At 45.6% G+C, this 19,053-nt stretch overlaps 1 protein-coding gene across 1 annotated transcript in view; it reads right to left on the bottom strand.

Annotated features, from left to right (window-relative positions):
• Window positions 1-19,053, bottom strand: part of PCCA (propionyl-CoA carboxylase subunit alpha) — a 647,351-nt gene that overhangs the window by 147,716 nt on the left and 480,582 nt on the right. The window contains exon 20 of the mRNA XM_068267993.1: window positions 684-782. Within this exon, the coding sequence (XP_068124094.1) occupies window positions 684-782 (99 nt within the window). The remainder of the gene's footprint in view (window positions 1-683; window positions 783-19,053) is intronic.

Below are 19,053 nucleotides of genomic sequence, written 5' to 3' on the forward strand. Positions count from 1 at the left end.
TATTTCTGATGCTGAAACCAGGTAAACAACACTGCATATGCTGTGGGGCACTGTCAGTTGCAGGATTGGGTGCTTGTTGTGTAGTGTACGATAAGCAAGACACTTACAGTACTTTTCTGTTATACTGTATGGCTTTATTCCTTAACTGTTAAAATGTTAGTCTGTTTCCTCTGCCAAAGACACATCCCAGACACCTAACCTAAAAGTTCTAACCATAATGCTGTTCTTAACCTACCCTACCCTCTAACCAGGGCCTAGCCTAAGCTGAAACCCACATTCTGCCATATTCACACTCAGTGCTGAACGCACAAAAGCCTCTAATGTGAAGGTTGAAAAAAATAAAATTTAGTACTGTAAATAAGTGAATCCATTCTATTCCTTGGAATGTCTATGGGTATAATGGAAAAAGGCCAAAAGCCCACATAAGAATGACACTATTGGTAAGATCTTACTAGAATGGTTACCATTTGCTATAGACCAAATCTACAAAGACCTAAAAATGGCCTTCATTCCTGCGCAGGTCCTTTACAGGATAGGCAAGAGAGCACTCTTCTCCAAAGTTTCACAGGGTTACTTTCATTATCAGGAACTACTCTACTGTGGATCTGCCCCATTAGGCACATTACATATAGAATTGCTATAAACTTGCTATTAAACATCTACAGAGTAATTTAGAAGTTTACCTGTATGGCTGTCTGTATGTCATCAATGCTGACAGACAGTAAAGGTGAAGACAAGTTCCATTCACAGGAAATATTCACTTTAGTCCCATCAACGTCCACCTGTTTGGAAATCACAACAGACAATTAATATAAAGGCAGACATAAAGCTTCTCTCAAGTTCATTACTGCACACAAAGCAAAAGGTATTTAAACAGATGGCTTCCAAACAACCTGTCATGTTCACCAATCCTGCTATATGACAGAGTCCAAATATGTAAGCATCCAGTCATCTCTGGGGAGGGGTGACGGACCTGTGAACATCTGCCTCTGGGTATTGCTGCATCTAGTCATTTACAGCAAACAAGGAAATGCCATTTAAACTGTGGCCATTTGTAGGCATGCTACATTTAATGCAATTAGACAGGTAATTTGGATACACTGTGGTGACACTCTGCTAGTTATAGGACAGGCCTACCATATAATATTCTCTCTGAGGTATAGAATTGCTTATTATGTTAGAGAGTTATTCATGGCTACTTTAATTAATAAGCAACACTAATTAAAGAGGATTTTATGCTACACCTGGTTTAGCCAACCTTTCAGAAAATCATCATTCAGCAAATTAATGTCTGACAGCTAGGCTTCAGGAAGTTTCAAAGGTTGCATGGCTAATTAAATGTGCACTGTAAACAGACAACATGTTTTCAGTAAATAAACTTTTTGCTTGTCTGTCTAGCAAATGCAATAGATAATCTAATTCCTTAAAGCTCCCTCTATATAACAGCACTACAGTACTTAGATGCTACGGGGCATAGAATGTAAACATGGCCATAAATGAGAACATTTTCCATGTTTGTAATCTCATGAATGTACATGTTCTAATCATATCCCTTCTTGACTACTGTAACACCCTACTCTGCAGTTTTCCAAAAACAAGACTGGCACCTCTCCAGCCCCTACTAAGCTCTGCTGCCCGTCTCATCCACCTCTTCTCCTTCTCAGGTTTTGAAATAGGTGTGGAGAAAAGCATTTTAAAGTACACCATATTTTTGGGACTATAAGATGAACCTAGACTTAGAGGGCAACAATTAGGAAAAAAAGAAAATTACTAAACTAGGTGCGTCTATGCTGCTGGGGCATCTTATGGACCCCCCCCCCCCCACCCTTCTGACTACACTGCCAGGTACACGGTCTACACTCCCAGCTACTCTCACTACACTCCCAGCTACACTGACTACACTCACAGCTACACTAACTACACTGCCAACTACACTGACCACACTCCCAGCTAACTGCATGCTTTTACCTATATAGTGACGCACTTAGAGTCCTCAGTCAATCTTAGCTCCTGTATACAGAAGATGCCACCACTGTATACACTCGTCCTCCATGGCCTCCGAACTTCCGAGTTTACTGGTGCCCTCTAGTAGCGCATGTCATGCGGACCTGATGGCACCAGTGAACCGGGAGGATGGTATCCACAGAGAACAAGTCTGTATACAGCGGCTGAGATGGACTTACTGATTCACGTCGCTGGATCAGTAAGAACTTGAGGGGGGGGGCATATCTGGCCACATCTTTGGAGTATAAAACGCTCTGACCCCCAATCTTGAGGGAGAGACAGTATGTCTTATATTCTGAAAAATACAGTATATCTTTATACTGAATGTAAAACTACACAATTTTTCATCAGTAAAAAAACAAACGTTGCAAAAACAACTATGCAATGGGAAAAAAAAAATAGAAAGAGAAAGAAAAACTGGTTTCCATTCCAAGTTTTTTACCCCTTAATTTTCCTGACATTTTTGACACTTTCACTGTGTGCTATTGGTACAGCAGCAACTTTTTAATTAAACCATACATTTTAGTGGTATACATTTAGTTATTTAGTTTTTTTTAAGTACAATTTAGGCTTTCTCTGGGTAATATTTTTTCCCAAAACTATTTTATAGTAATTTTGCAAGGAAAAATTAAGCGTAAATGCAGGAAGCACATTTTTTCATATTTCACCCTCCCTAATTTTCACATGACAAGTAGAGATGGTTCGACCGGTTCACCAGAGAATTTATTCGCGAGAACTTAGCTGGATCGAGTTCACGGTGAACCGCGAACACTTAGCGAGTTCGACCCACCCCCTATACTACATCATTGGGCTAAACTTTGACCCTTTACATCACAGTCAGCAGACACATGGCAGCCAATCAGGCTGCACTCCCTCCTGGGTCCCTTCCCCCCCCCCCACACTAAAAGGCAGCAGCATTGGCCATGTTCTCACTCTGTGTGCTGCTGTATTAGTGAGAGAAGGGTGAGACTTTGGAGAGATAGGGAAAGCGATAGTTAGGAGGTCTGTTAGCTTGCTCCTTCCTGATATTTGTTGATGAAAAGCACCCCAAAACAGCTCTTTTGAGAGCTAATGTTCTTCTGATGTCTTCTCTATGTCTGACACTGCATATATAGTCCTGTCTGTCACAGCTGGCCCTTGCTAATTGCTGTATTGTAAGAGTAAAGTACAAAAAGACAAAACAACAGGGTTTTTTTTTAGAACCAGAACGTTTTCTTTATCATTTATTCTTTCTTTGCAGTCTCTCCAAATCGTGGACAAAACATGTAGATACAAAGACCAAGCTTCCACTTCACATAAAAAGATAGCCTGACACGTGTTTCGCGGCCAACAGCCCTTTCCTCAGAGGTACATTGCATACAAACATAATAAGGTCAGCATAAAAGGTGTCAAGATCGTGATGCCTTTTATGCTGACCTTCTGATGTTTCTATGCGATGTGCCTCTGAGGAAGCGGCTGTTGGCTGGGAAACACTTGTCAGGCTATCTTTTTATGTGACAAAACATCTAAAAAGGAAGGAGCGCTCTAAGTGCGTTACCAATGATAGGACTTTTATTGCGCATAAAAGTAAAATACTTACAAAATGGTTGAATTAAAAACGCTCATCAGCGGGTAGGTCACCCGCTACACCCCTCTGCGGCAAGGCTGCACGCGCTGTGGCCAGCAGCAGCGTGTCCAATGTAACCAGGAAGCTCGTCTTGCGAGGCGGTGGGCGGGGCCTAGGGTCGTGGTGCGTGTGACGTCATGGCGCGTTTCGGTGCTCTGCGCCTTCATCAGATAACGTCACGCGCATAGGGAGGCGGATTTATATCCGCATAGAAGCCGTAGTTATGGCAACTAGTAGGAAAGAATTAAAACAAACTTTATTGTTCGTACTAAGTGTGTGCAATCTGGTCAGCTTGCTGTGACATTCGGGAATGCACTGCTTAAAAGTAGACAAGACAAATAACATTTATATTGCGCTTTTCTCCTTGCGGACTCAAAGCGCCAGAGCAGAGCAGCAGCCACTAGGGCGCTCTATTGGCAGTAGCAGTGTAAGGGAGACTTGCCAAAGGTCTCCTACTGAATTAGTGCTGGCTTACTGAACAGGCAGAGCCGAGATTCGAACCCTGGTCTCCTGTGTCAGAGGCAGAGCCGTTAACCATTACACCATCAGCCAACTGCTGGCTCGCAGCGCGTGCCCCTATAGTGTTATATACATATTACAGATGGTAAGATTGAAGCAATATTTTAAAAATAAACATGATAAGAATATATGGCGACCCAATATGAACAAAAAGCATATAATATATACATATATTTTCTAGGCCTTTAGGATTGCCAAATTGTGTTGCTGATAATAAACTCAAGCATAATTATTAAAATTTACAACATTTCTGTTTACATGCAGAACTAATGTATACATGACATTAAATCTAAGCTATACTGCTGCCATAATTATGGATAATAAAATTTGCATGTCATATCAGATTAAAATGGAATAGATTGAATTCAATCCTATGACTGAGAGTGGGTATTGGGAACAAAAATTATTAAATAAAGGGGGGAGGGGGGGAGGGGAAAAAGGGGGGGGGACATGTGACTCACACTTATAATTCCACAATGGGCAATAAAAAATGTTTTTTTTATAAAAAATACATAAACATGGTTCTGCCATGAAACTGATAGAGAAAACTGTATACAGGCATAGGATCACACTGCTCGACTATTTCAAATTAAATCGACAGCTTAGAAACAGGGATGCATAAACAACTATGGTTAATGTAACCAATTCCTGCTATGGACAGTATCTATCTCATAGGTACTCACCACCCTCATCTAGTGTCAGAAACTGCTAGGAATTAAAGTGGAAGCTGTGAAGAGAGATGGAATCAACCCGTTTAATAAATTATACAAAATTCATGGCCTATAACAAACTCTAAGAGATGGGACTATACATACATCTTACATATATGTCAAAATTTCTAACCCTTCATTGAGATCATTTGGGCTCAATGAATCCATTTTAAAAATCCAGTACGTCTCTCTCTCGCAGAGTCTCTTAAATCTCTCACCTCGATGGAGACTCTTAGGCCTAGTGCACACCGGAACGTTTCCGCTGCGGTTTGCGATCTGCTTGCGGGTGCGGATCTGCTTGGGTAATGTATTTCAATGGGCTGGTGCACACCAGAGCGGGAGGCGTTTTGCAGAAACGCATACTCCCGGGCTGCTGCAGATTTTGGATTGCGGATGCGTTTCTGCCTCAATGTTAAGTATAGGAAAACCGCAAACCGCTCTGAAAAACGGCACTTCAGAGCGGTTTGCCAGGCGTTTTTTGTTACAGTAGCTGTTCAGTAACAGCTTTACTGTAACAATACATGAAATCTACTACACCAAAACCGCTAGACAAAACCGCAAAACGCTAGCTGAAACGCTGCAGAAAAAGAAGAAAAAGCGTTTCAAAATCTGCTAGTATTTTGCGGATCTGCTAGCGGGTTTTGGTGTGCACCAGGCCTTAGAGATCATTTCTAGGCCTAAAATACAGAGGGAATCAACACTACTGGAATGGCATTCTTTAACCTCCCTGGCGGTTTATTTATTTTGCCAGGGAGGCTGAAATGGGTTTTTTTTTTAAATTAAAAAAAAAATATTTCATGCAGCCAACTGAAAGTTGGCTGCATGAAAGCCCACTAGAGGGCGCTCCGGAAGCGTACTTTCGATCGCCTCCGGCAATCGAAAGTAACAAGATAGGCCGCAATGAGCGGCCTATCTTGTTTCGCTTTCCTCGTCGCCATGGCGACGAGCGGAGTGACGTCATGGACGTCAGTCGACGTCCTGACGTCAGAGCCGCCCGATCCAGCCCCTAGCGCCGGCCGGAACTGTTTGTTCCGGCTGCGCTGGGCTCGGGCGGCTGGGGGGACCCTCTTTCCGCGGCGGCGATCGGCAGCACACGCGGCTGGCAAAGTGCCGGCTGCGTGTGCTGCTTTTTTTTAGAATCAGAATCAATTTATTTTCGCCAAGTAAGTTTGCACCTACAAGGAATTTGTCTTGGCAGTTGCTTAACAAACACAAACAAAAAACAATACAAGGACAGACAGTGTGAATATTACAAGTTAAGGACATTATAAGTATAGTGGCAGTAAGCAATGTGAGAATTGTTCATGTTTAGTTCTGTGCTGATTACTTTCAGTCCTAGCAGCTCTAACGTGGTTCAGCATTAAGTATGGCTACCGCTTGAGGAAAAAAACTGTTCCTGTGTCTGGAGGTTTTGGTAGCGATTGACCGGAATCTTACTCCTGAAGGCATGCGCTGGAAGATGGAGTGAGCTGGGTGAGAGGGGTCAGAGGCAATTTTGGTCGCTCTCTTTCTGCACCTGCTAGTGTAAAGATCCTGCAGGGAAGGTAAGCTACAGCCAATTATCCTTTCCGCTGATCGGATGATGCGCTGCAGCCTCCCCTTTTCTAATGCTGAGCAGGAGCTGAACCATACAGTCATGGATGATGTTATGGTGGATTCGATGATTGCAGTGTAGAACTGCACCATTAGCTTTTGAGGTAGGCCAAACTTTTTCAGCTGCCGCAGATGGTACATTCTCTGTTGTGCTTTCTTGACAATAGTGGCAGTGTTGTTGTCCCATTTTAAGTCGTTTGAGATCGTGGACCCAAGAAACTTGAATGACTCTACTTGGGTTATTGTGGATCCATTTATGGTTAAGGGGAGGTGCTGGGGGGGAGATCTCCTAAAGTCTATTATCATCTCCATGGTTTTGAGAGCATTTAGTTCTAAGTTGTTGCTGCTGCACCAGGAGGAAAGCTGTCCCACCACATGCCTGTATGCAGACTCATCCCCGTTTTGAATGAGACCAACAACTGTTGTGTCGTCTGCAAACTTCAGAACCTTAACAGATGGATCTGTGGAGATGCAGTCATTGGTGTAAAGTGAGTACAGCAGTGGGGAAAGCACACAGCCTTGGGGTGCACCAGTACTGACTGTCAGAGAGCTTGATGTGAGTTTACCAAGTCTAACACGCTGTCTTCTGTCGGTTAAGAAGTCGGTTATCCATTTGCAGAGGGATTCAGGTATGTGTAGCTGGGAGAGCTTGCTGTGCAGCAGTGATGGAATTATGGTATTAAATGCAGAGCTGAAATCTATAAATAAAATCCTGGTGTAGGTTCCTGGGTTATCTAAATGCTGTAGTACATAATGCATACACATGTTCACGGCATCGTCTGCGGATCTGTTAGGTCTGTAGGCAAATTGCAAAGAGTCCAGCAGGGGATCTGTGATGGATTTCAGATAAGTCATTATCAGTTTTTCAAATGCTTTCATGACCAGTGATGTCAGGGCAACCGGCCTGTAATCATTTAAACATGTAGGTTTTTTTTTTTTTTGAATTGGTACAATAGTTGCGCATTTAAAACAGGCAGGAACAATTGAGAGTTCTAGAGATGCTTTGAATATGTCTGTAAATACAGGCGCTAATTGGTCGGCACAGAGATTCAAGCATTTCGCAGACACAGCGTCTGGTCCCATTGCTTTCCTGGTGTTTTGTTTTTTAAAGAGTCCATTTACATCTGATTGGCATATTGTTAGAGCATGCACATCTGGGGACAGGTCAATAGATTGTGTCTGGCCTCCTGTGTTGTGTAGTTGCTGAGGCACCGCAGGGGGTGGAGACGTTGGCTGGCAGGAAGAGTGTTCAGTTTGCCTGTGGCAGAGATGCAAATTGACTTGTTGTGTTTGGCTTTTGTTGGTAGTGTCAAACCTGCAATAAAATGTATTCAGTTCATCTGCAAGCTGCAGGTTATGTAGTGAGGGGGGAGGAGATTTCTTCCTGTAGCTGGTAATTTCATGTAGAGATTTCCATATTGTGGATGAGTCTGCGTTAAAAAAATTTTCCTCAAGTTTTTGAGAATAATCTTTTTTTGCGGCAGTAATGGCTCTCTGCAGTTTGTATTTCGCAGCTTTGTAGAGGACTTTATCGCCTGTACGATATGCCCTTTCTTTATCGAGGCGCAGCTTCCTAAGATGTGATGTAAACCAGGGTTTATCGTTATTGTACCTGGTGCACTTTTTTGTGGGGATGCAGGACTCTTCACAAAAGGTAATATATGATGTCACAGCGTCAGTGTATTCATTTAGGTCACTGGAGGATTCTTTAAATAAATTCCAGTCAGTTAAATCAAAGCAGCTCTGCAGTTTTTCTACAGCTTCACTAGTCCATTTCTTAACTGTGGTCACTACAGGTTTGGCAGTTTTTAGTCTTTGGATGTATGTTGGGATAAGCTGTATAACAGCATGATCAGAGTTCCCCAAAGCTGCCCTGCTGACAGAGTGATACGAGTCCTTAGTCATAGTGTAACAGTGATCAAGTGTCTTACCTTCTCTAGTTGCGCTTGTGACATGTTGCCTGTATTTGGGGAGTTCTTTGGAAAGATTAGCATTGTTGAAATCCCCTAGTATGATAAAAAAAAGAATCTGGGTACTCCCTTTCCACCTCAGTGATTTGATCTGCGAGATCTTGGAGCGCAGGCTGCATACATGTTTGTGGAGGGATGTACACAGCAGCCAAAATAAATGAAGAAAACTCACGGGGTGAATAATAGGGTTTGCAGTTTATGAAGAGTGTTTCCAGCCCAGCCGAGCATGTCCTCTTAATAACTGTAACATCCGTGCACCATCTATCATTAATATAGAAGCAGAGTCCTCCACCTTTGGTTTTGCCAGAAGTAAGTGGGTCCCGGTCAGATCTGTAGAGTGTAAATCCATTAATCTGCAGAGCGTTGTCTGGAATAAGCTCAGATAGCCAAGTCTCTGTGAAGCAAAGAGCAGCAGAGAGATGAAAGTCCTTCTTTGTTCTGATCAGTAGTTGAAGCTCATCTAGTTTGTTGCATATGGACCTGACATTAGAGAGTATGATTCCAGGTAGTGGAGAGCGCAGTCCTCTGCGTCGAAAGCGAGTCTGGATCCCGGAGCGTTTCCCTCTTCTTCTAAGCCTCACTGCCTGGTTCAGCACTGTAGCTCCACTGGTCAGAATCCCCAGAAGATCAAGAGTAGATGAAATATCCAGGGGTAGATTATATTTAGCTAAGTTCCGAATGCTCAGTAGTTGTTCACTGGTGAAGGTTATCCGGGTTGGGTTGCACAAGGCAATGTTTAGAATGCAAATCGGCCCAGCAGGGCCTGAGCGGCGACCTCCGGCGGCATACCCCGAGCTCAGCTCGGGATTACCGCCAAGGAGGTTAAAGTGACGTGGAACACTATGTTTTTCGCTTCCATCTAGTATGAATCTCTTATGTTCCCCAAATCTTTGTCTGAGTGGACGCGTAGTGCGTCCTACATAATATTTAGGGCAATCGCAGGACAAAAGATATATCACATGGTCACTACCACATGTGATAAATTGTTTAATTGTGACCTTTTGTTGTAGTCCACCTACTGTTTCTTTAGCTCTATGCTTGATAAATGAGCAGCATCCACACCTTTTTACATGACATTTGTAATTGCCTGTGATGGCAGGGAACATAGTTTTAGGTGCTTCAAGGGTTTTCTTAACATTGCTCGGTGCTATGGTATTTTTAATGGATCTAGCTTTTTTGAATATTACACTCGGCTTTTTAGGAAGTATGTCTCTCAACAACGGATCCTGTTGTAATATTGGCCAATTTTGGGTTATTATCCTTTTAATTTTTCTGGATTCTTTAGTGTAAGGGGTAATAAAAGAAAAATCAGATCTCATAGAGGCCTTTGTAGGATAAATTTTGGGTTTATATGGCGTAACACTGAATTCTTCCAGTGTAGCCTGGAGGGAATCTGGCCTAAAACCCTTTTCTAAAAACTTCTTAGACAATATTTCCCCTTGTTTGTAATAATCCTCATCCAATGTGCAGTTACGTCTTAGCCTACAGAATTGGCTTCTAGGGATGTTTTGTGCATCCCACATGTAAAAAGGTATAGAGGCAGTGCAATATTTCCTAATACAAGATGGTTCGCTACCATTTGTACAAGCCCAATTTCTTCTGGATTTGTTACAGTTTGCCCTATCTCACAACTATTTTAGTTTTATGAATAAATTATACCTGCAAACCCGTGGCACGTCAATGGGGGCGGGATTTGCTCCCAGCTTTGCCAACCTGTATATGGCATACTGGGAAAACCAATACATATGGGCAGACAATCCATTTGCTAGGAATCTGATATTTTACAGCAGATATATTGATGACATCATAATCATCTGGGAAGGTGATCGCGAAACATTGGAAGAATTTGTAAAATATTGTAATAATAATGCGTTTGGTTTGGCATTCACACATGTGGTCTCCGATCAAGGTTTGATCTTTTTAGATTTTGAATTGTATTTTAATAACAGTGGCGAGATTGGCTCTAGAACACATTTTAAGCCCACTGCAGGTAACTCATATTTACATGCATCCAGTTGCCACAATGCAAAATGGATAGAAAACATCCCTAGAAGCCAATTCCGTAGGGACCCGCTTCAGCGACCACAGCTGCTCCTGCTCCTCCAGCGGCCACCCACGTGGCCCCTAGCCCCGCATCACCGGGTGAAGCCTCCTCCGATCCCCTCCGCCACCGGTGTGGCCTCGTCCGCCGCAGCTCCGGATTCCCACTGCTCGGCCACCATCTGCCCCCGAAGTGCTGTTCAGGAGCCCCACCGGGAGAAGCCTCTGATCCCCTCCGCCATCGGTGTGGTTTCTTCCGCCGCAGATCCACCGCTCGGCCACCATCTGCCCCCGAAGTGCGGATCAGGAGCCCCAGCCTCGCCCACCTCCGCACGGCCACGACCGCTGCACTTCCATCCTGCGAGTCCTCGGCCTGCCTCACTGGGGACCCGCCGCATCCACTCCGACTCCACCATCTGCCGCTCACGGTCTCCTCTGCTGACGCCGCCTCTGGAGAGCCCCGCTGCACGGCCACCCACGTGGATCCATCCTGGCCTCCAACCCTACCGGAGGGTCTCGCTGCGCCCGATCTGCTGCTCCAGCAACGGTGGATTTCCGGCTGCCGGCCGCCTGCCTCCCAAATATAGCGGGCACAGCCAACACCAGGACACTGCCAGCACCAAGCTGAGGTTCACCCTCTGCACGGAGCCTGCATCTCGGGGAGGAGAGAGCCATGCCTGCCTGGTAAGAAACAGCTGCTACCCCTGCTCTCCCATCCACTGCTTACTGCCTGGCCAGCATTACTGCTCTCCCATCCACTGCTCCCTGCCTGGCCAGCACTACTGCTCTCACATCCACCGCTCGCTGACTGGACAGTATCACTGCTCTCCCATCCACTGCTCCCTGCCAGGCCAGCATTACACTATTCACCCCGCACTGGTGGTCTCCCTCTCTGGCCCACTACTACTCTGCCAGCCCTCCTCTCCTCAGCTTGGGCCCTCTCGCCTCCCACCTTAACGGTACTCCTGCTGGACCTGCTCTGCTGCACACCACTGGCCGGTGGTAGTAGGCGCTGCTGCACAATCTGCCCATGCACTGCTCACCTGCTCAGCGCCCTTGCGATAGCCCCCAGGCACCTCGTACACATCGAGCCAAACAAGCCGCCGCTGCGGTACCATGCGCACCCGTACAACCAGGCGCACCATCACCTACTCCAGGGCAGAGCTCCTGCGCTGGGAGGGCTGCAGGGCCGAGACCCATGCCCCCCTGTTTGACGAAGTCTGGGCTCATGCTGAGCTCCTCATCAGCAATGACAGGAAACGCCGCCCCAGAGGGTGTAGGGCAGGTGTACAAGTGAGACTCAAAAAGAAAGGCCTGCGGTCACCCATTCCAGCTATTCTCCTGGCGAACGTTCGTTCCCTCCCTAATAAGATAGACGAACTGCTCATACTACTCGGCAGCAAACACTCGATCGGCGCAAACACCCCAGTCCTGTGCTTCACGGAGACCTGGCTGCACGACACCATCCCGGACAACTCTCTTCTACTCCCAGGCTTCAACCTCTTCCGTGCGGACCGGGACCATGCTCTCTCTGGCAAACAGAAAGGTGGAGGCATCTGCTTCTACATTAAGGACGCTTGGTGCTCAAATACGACCATCCTGGGCAAATGCTGCTCTCCGGATGTCGAGCTCTTACTCATCAACTGCAGGCCCCAGTACTCACCAAGAGAGTTCTCCTCCTACGTTCTTGTCGGAGTATACATACCTCCTGATGCAAACACCAAAGGCGCTCTGCGTACTCTCAGCGACACCATCTCAGCATGGGAGACGTCCCTCCCGGATTCCCTCTTCATCATCTGCGGGGACTTCAACAGCGCGAACCTTCGCCAAGAGATGCCCCGCTTTAAGCAACATGTCACTTGCCCCACCAGGAGCCAAAACACCCTGGACCATTGCTACACTGTCCTCAAGGAGGCATACAAACCCACTCGACTGGCTGCCCTTGGCAACTCTGACCACTGCCTAATCCACCTAATACCTTCCTACAGAAGGCACCTCGAGACATCCAAACCGGTCCTCAGGACTGTGAGGAAATGGACCGATGATGCTAAGCTGCAGCTACAGGCCTGCTTCGAATGTACCGACTGGGCGGCCCTGGAGGCACCCTGTTTGGAGCAATGGACTGAAAACGTCACCTCCTATATTAGCTTCTGCGAGGAGGTGTGCATCCCCAAGAAGACCTTTAAGGTCTACCCTAACAATAAGCCCTGGTTCAACGGCAAGCTACGCCGGCTCCGCAAAATCAAGGAAGCAGCACACAAGTCCGGCACCCCTGAGGAATACAAGGCAGCCAGGCACACCCTTAAACGAGAGATCAGCGCTGCTAAGAGTGTCTACTCCAACAAGCTGGGCCTCAGCCTCAGGTCCAACAATCCTCGGGAGGTCTGGAAGGGCCTCAGAGCAGCCACGAACCTTAAACAACCACCTCAACATGCGCCCCCAAGCCTCGAACTGGCCGAAAAACTCAACGAGTTCTACTGCAGGTTCGAGCACCTACCCAATCACCCGCAGGGCAAGGTAGTCACCCCTAGTGCTCCTCCCGCAGCGGCCCCTCCAAGAATGGTCCATGGTCTAGCAGAGCCGGTGGCAATCCAGGAGGCTGATGTACTAAGGCACCTCCAAAAGCTGAACCCCAGAAAGGCTTCTGGCCCAGACGGTGTGTCCTCCTCCTGTTTGAGAACCTGCGCCAGCCAGCTTGCCCCTGTCCTCACCCACATATTCCAGAAATCACTGACGGAGGGAATAGTTCCCACCTGCCTCAAAAAGTCTATCATCATACCAGTCCCCAAAAAAACGGGCATTACGGACCTCAACAACTATAGACCTGTTGCCCTAACTTCAACCGTCATGAAGATCTTTGAAAAACTGGTCCTCGCACATCTGAAAGGGGCCACTGACGCTCTCCTGGACCCACTTCAATTCGCATATAGAGCCAACAGATCCATAGAGGATGCCATAAACATTAGCCTGGCCTTCATCCTGGAACATCTAGACAGGCCTGACACCTACGCCAGAATCCTCTTCCTGGACTTCAGCTCCGCCTTTAATACCATTTGCCCTAACATCCTGTACGACAACCTAGTGCAACTTGGCGTCGATCACACTCTCTGCGGGTGGATCAAGGATTTCCTCACCAACAGGAAGCAACTAGTAAGACTCGGCGACTGCTCCTCCCAGGTGAGAACCACCAATACTGGTGCTCCCCAAGGGTGTGTACTGTCTCCGATCCTGTTCTCCCTGTATACAAACTGTTGTGTCTCAACCGCAGACTGCGTCAAGGTTGTTAAATTTGCGGATGACACCACCATCCTCGGCCTGATCAGTGGAGGGGACGAACGCTCCTACCATAGCGAGATTGAGCGGATTGGCAACTGGTGTAGGAGCAACAAGCTTGTCCTAAACGCTGCAAAGACTGTTGAGTTAACTGTGGACTTCAGGAAGTGCCCTCCCCCTCTCAACCCAGTCATCATTGAAGGCACTGAAGTTGCCAGAGTATCTAGCGTTCGTTTCTTGGGCTCAACTATAACCGATGATTTGAGATGGGGAGAAAACATCACTAAATGCCAAAAAAAAGCCCAGCAAAGGCTGTTCTTCCTGAGACAACTGAAGAAGTTCGGTATGTCCCAGGAGCTGATGACAAGTTTCTACACGGCCACCATCGAGTCTATCCTTTGCTCCTCAATCATCGTATGGTATGCAGGTGCCACCGCTAGCGACAAGTATAAACTACAAAGAGTGATCAAGGCTGCAGAAAGAATCATCGGGACTTCCCTGCCATCACTGGACCTACTTCATGCCTCCAGGTTAAGCAGCAGGGCAAACAGGATTGCACAAGACCCCCGCCATCCCGGCTGTCGCTTTTTCAACCACATGCGCACAGGCCGCCGCTACAGAACTATTCCAACTAAAACTTCCAGGCACAGGAACTCCTTTTTCCCCCAAGCTGTGCTCGCCCTTAACTAGCGCCTCCACACTCAGCACGCCCTCCGGGCAGGGCCTCACGGACACCGCGTTCTACAGCTTAATGCTATATAGACCCCTGTACTATGCCCTATACTGTGCACTTGTGCTTCTATATTGTCTGTGTTTTTTGTATTTCTGCACTATGACTGTTTTTTGTATTTCTGCACTATGACCGTTTCCCTCGCTTTATGTTTTCTTTTGCTATGTCCAATGCCAATGTGAACCAAAAATAATTCTGAGTGCGGCATCCGTCACACTTAGCGAAATAAATCTGATTCTGATTCTGATTCTAAGACGTAACTGCACATTGGATGAGGATTATTACAAACAAGGGGAAATATTGTCTAAGAAGTTTTTAGAAAAGGTTTATAGGCCAGATTCCCTGCAGGCTACACTGGAAGAATTCAGTGTTACGCCATATAAACCCAAAATTTATCCTACAAAGGCCTCTATGAGATCTGATTTTTCTTTTATTACCCCTTACACTGAAGAATCCAGAAAAATTTAAAGGATAATAACCCAAAATTGGCCAATATTACAACAGGATCCGTTGTTGAGAGACATACTTCCTGAAAAGCCAAATGTAATATTCAAAAAAGCTAGATCCATTAAAAATACCATAGCACCGAGCAATGTTAAGAAAACTGATGAAGCACCTAAAACTATGTTCCCTGCCATCACAGGCAATTACAAATGTCATGTAAAAAGGTGTGGATGCTGCTCATTTATCAAGCATAGAGCTAAAGAAACAGTAGATGGACGACAACAAAAGGTCACAATTAAACAATTTATCACATGTAGTAGTGACCATGTGATATATCTTTTGTCCTGCGATTGCCCTAAATATTATGTAGGACGCACTACGCGTCCACTCAGACAAAGATTTGGGGAACATAAGAGATTCATACTAGATGGAAGCGAAAAACATAGTGTTCCACGTCACTTTAAGGAATGCCATTCCAGTAGTGTTGATTCCCTCTGTATTTTAGGCCCAGGAGACCTGGGTTCGAATCTCGGCTCTGCCTGTTCAGTAAGCCAGCACTAATTCAGTAGGAGACCTTTGGCAAGTCTCCCTTACACTGCTACTGCCAATAGAGCGCGCCCTAGTGGCTGCAGCTCTGGCGCTTTGAGTCCGAAAGGAGAAAAGCGCAATATAAATGTTATTTGTCTTGTCTTGTCTTGTCTAGAAATGATCTCTAAGAGTCTCCATCGAGGTGAGAGATTTAAGAGGCTCTGCGAATGAGAGACGTACTGGATTTTTAAAATGGATTCATTGAGCCCAAATGGTCTCAATGAAGGGTTAGAAATTTCGACATACATGTAAGATGTATGTATAGTCCCATCTCTTAGAGTTTGTTATAGGCCATGAATTTTGTATAATTTATTAAACAAGTTGATTCCATCTCTCTTCACAGCTTCCACTTTAATTCCTAGCAGTTTCTGACACTAGATGAGGGTGGTGAGTACCTATGAGATAGATACTGTCCATAGCAGGAATTGGTTACATTAACCATAGTTGTTTATGCATCCCTGTTTCTAAGCTGTCGATTTAATTTCAAATAGTCGAGCAGTGTGATCCTATGCCTGTATACAGTTTTCTCTATCAGTTTCATGGCAGAACCATGTTTATGTATTTTTTATAAAAAAACATTTTTTATTGCCCATTGTGGAATTATAAGTGTGAGTCACATGTTCCCCCCTTCCCCCCCCCCCCCTCCCTTTATTTATTTATTAATTTCTGTTCCCAATACCCACTCTCAGTCATAGGATTGAATTCAATCTATTCCATTTTAATCTGATATGACATGCAAATTTTATTATCCATAATTATGGCAGCAGTATAGCTTAGATTTAATGTCATGTATACATTAGTTCTGCATGTAAACAGAAATGTTGTAAATTTTAATAATTATGCTTGAGTTTATTATCAGCAACACAATTTTGCAATCCTAAAGGCCTAGAAAATAAATGTATATATTATATGCTTTTTGTTCATATTGGGTCGCCATATATCCTTGTGTTTATTTTTAAAATATTGCTTCAATCTTACCATCTGTAATATGTATATAACACTATAGGGCACGCGCTGCGAGCCAGCTTCTACTTTTAAGCAGTGCATTCCCGAATGTCACAGCAAGCTGACCAGATTGCACACACTTAGTACGAACAATAAAGTTTGTTTCAATTCTCTCCTACTAGTTGCCATAACTACGGCTTCTATGCGGATATAAATCCGCCTCCCTGTGCGCGTGACGTCATCTGATGAAGGCGCAGAGCGCGGAAACGCGTCATGACGTCACACGCACCACGACCCTAGGCCCCGCCCACCGCCTCGCAAGACGAGCTTCCTGGTTACATCGGACATGCTGCTGCTGGCCACAGCGCGTGCAGCCTTGCCGCAGAGGGGTGTAGCGGGTGACCTACCCGCTGATGAGCGTTTTTAATTCAACCATTTTGTAAGTATTTTACTTTTATGCGCAATAAAAGTCCTATCATTGGTAAAGCACTTAGAGCGCTCCTTCCTTTTTAGATGTTTTGTTGCACACTCCCTGACTTGGAGCAGCACAATCTGTGATTGCCTGGTGTGGACTAGAGACTCATTGGATTAGATTGGTCAAGGTTGCCTGGAGTTGAAAGCGCAAGGAACCTTTTTTTGTCTACTATCTTTTTATGTGAAGTGGAAGCTTGGTCTTTGTATCTACATGTTTTGTCCACGATTTGGAGAGACTGCAAAGAAAGAATAAATGATAAAGAAAAAGTTCTGGTTCTAAAAAAAAAACCTGTTTTGTCTGTTTGTACTTTAATCTTTTGATATATCAGGGGTGAACCACACTGTAATTTTTTATTTCGTCTATAAGGTAATTGCTGTACTTTGCCAGGCCCAGCACATTCAGTGCATACCTTTCACTGCCTCTGTGTGACTGGACTTTGTATTATACAATACCACCATCAGTCAGTGCATACCTTTTCCCTGCACCCGTGTGACTGCACAATTGTATAATAGCAGCAGTCACTGCCTACCTTTTTCCTGCACCTGTGTGACTGCACAATTGTATTACAGCAGCAGTCAGTGCATACCTTTTCACTGCACCTATGTGACTGCACATTGTATTATACCACCAGCAGTCACTGCATACCTTTTCACTGCACCTGTGTGACTGCACATCGTATACCAGCAGTCACTGCATACCTTTTCAATGCACCTGTGTGACTGCGCAATTCTATTATAGCGGCAGTCAGTGCATACCTTTTCACTGCACCTGTGTAACTGCACATTGTATTATACCACCAGCAGTCAGGTCAAAAAAGTGTTCAGTACTTCACCTTTATCAAAATGAATGAGGCATGGATCCCGGAGGGCTACCGCCTGCCCGAAGTCAGTCCCCACACACAGCATCTCTGCCTGCACGCCGTATGACTGCCTGCCTCAAGACTAAGTCAGACTCCACAAGGCATCTCTGCCTGCCGGCCGCTGCTGCCTGCCCCAAGACTAAGTCAGTCCGCACACAGCATCTCTGCCTGCAGGCTGCTTGACTGTCTTCTTCGCCACCACCAACAGGGTCCAGGACTCCAGGTGGATTCCTGAATGTTTATGGCCACTGCTGCTAGCAGCGGCTGCTACCAAACATAATAATAATAATTTTTCTGGTGCGTGTACATGCCTAATTTTTCTGGCTGCACTGCGGCTGCAACAACAAAACAAAAGGCATGTACATGTGTCAATTCCCCTTCATGATCGTTACCTTGCCACGGTGAAGAGGCTTGCGTATCACGATGAAGCAATGACCGGCTATATGAGTGTGTTGGAGGGCACACCTGACCCAAGATAATAAGGTCGTTGCTTCATTGTGGACAGTTGTTCTGTCATTGAGCTACCTCAGCCTGACCATATGGGCTTGAAAACCGCCATCGCCTGCACTCTCGCCATCGTGCGCACCAGTCCAGCACGGCCATCACTACACAAACAGCTGTTTGCGGTGCATTACACAGTGAGTTTGGTCTGACAGTGTGAAGCAGTACACTACTTACACTAACTGCTGATCCATGTATACACACGCAAGATGTTTTCAAGCACTTTATGCCTCCAATTTAGGAATGCAATGTGATTTCTGCCTTTTAGGGATTATAACCCTGCTGTGCGTCAAATCCTTAACTTTCCCCGGGACTTTTGCCATGTATCCCACTCCGCCATGCCCCCCTCCAGGCATTAGACCCCTTGAAACTTTTTTTCCATCATTTTTGTGGCCAGAAACAGTGTTTGTAGTTTTTCAAGTTCGCCTGTCCATTGAAGTCTATTGCGGTTCAAAAAGTTCGCAAACTTTTTCGGAAGTTTGAGTTCGAGGTTCGTGAACCGAAAATCAGCGGTTCGAGCCATCTCTAATGACAAGTCCTACAAATACCTACAGCTACAAAACTCATAAAAGAAAATTCAGTGGCTCTTCCTGGTTAAAATACCACGCATGCCATATGTTATTACTAGCTGGGCATGTGGCGGACAATTATCCCCAGCCTGTGTGCCTGTAGTGATCGGATTTGTACTCTAGGGAGACAGTTCGGGGGCCCCAGTGCTGTACACATGCATCACTAAGCAACAGCAGAGCAATGTTTTTGTAGAGAATTGGGGCCTTAAACTTTTACCATAGCAATG

Source organism: Hyperolius riggenbachi, chromosome 2, assembly GCF_040937935.1.
Source record: "Hyperolius riggenbachi isolate aHypRig1 chromosome 2, aHypRig1.pri, whole genome shotgun sequence".
Lineage (NCBI taxonomy): Eukaryota > Metazoa > Chordata > Amphibia > Anura > Hyperoliidae > Hyperolius > Hyperolius riggenbachi.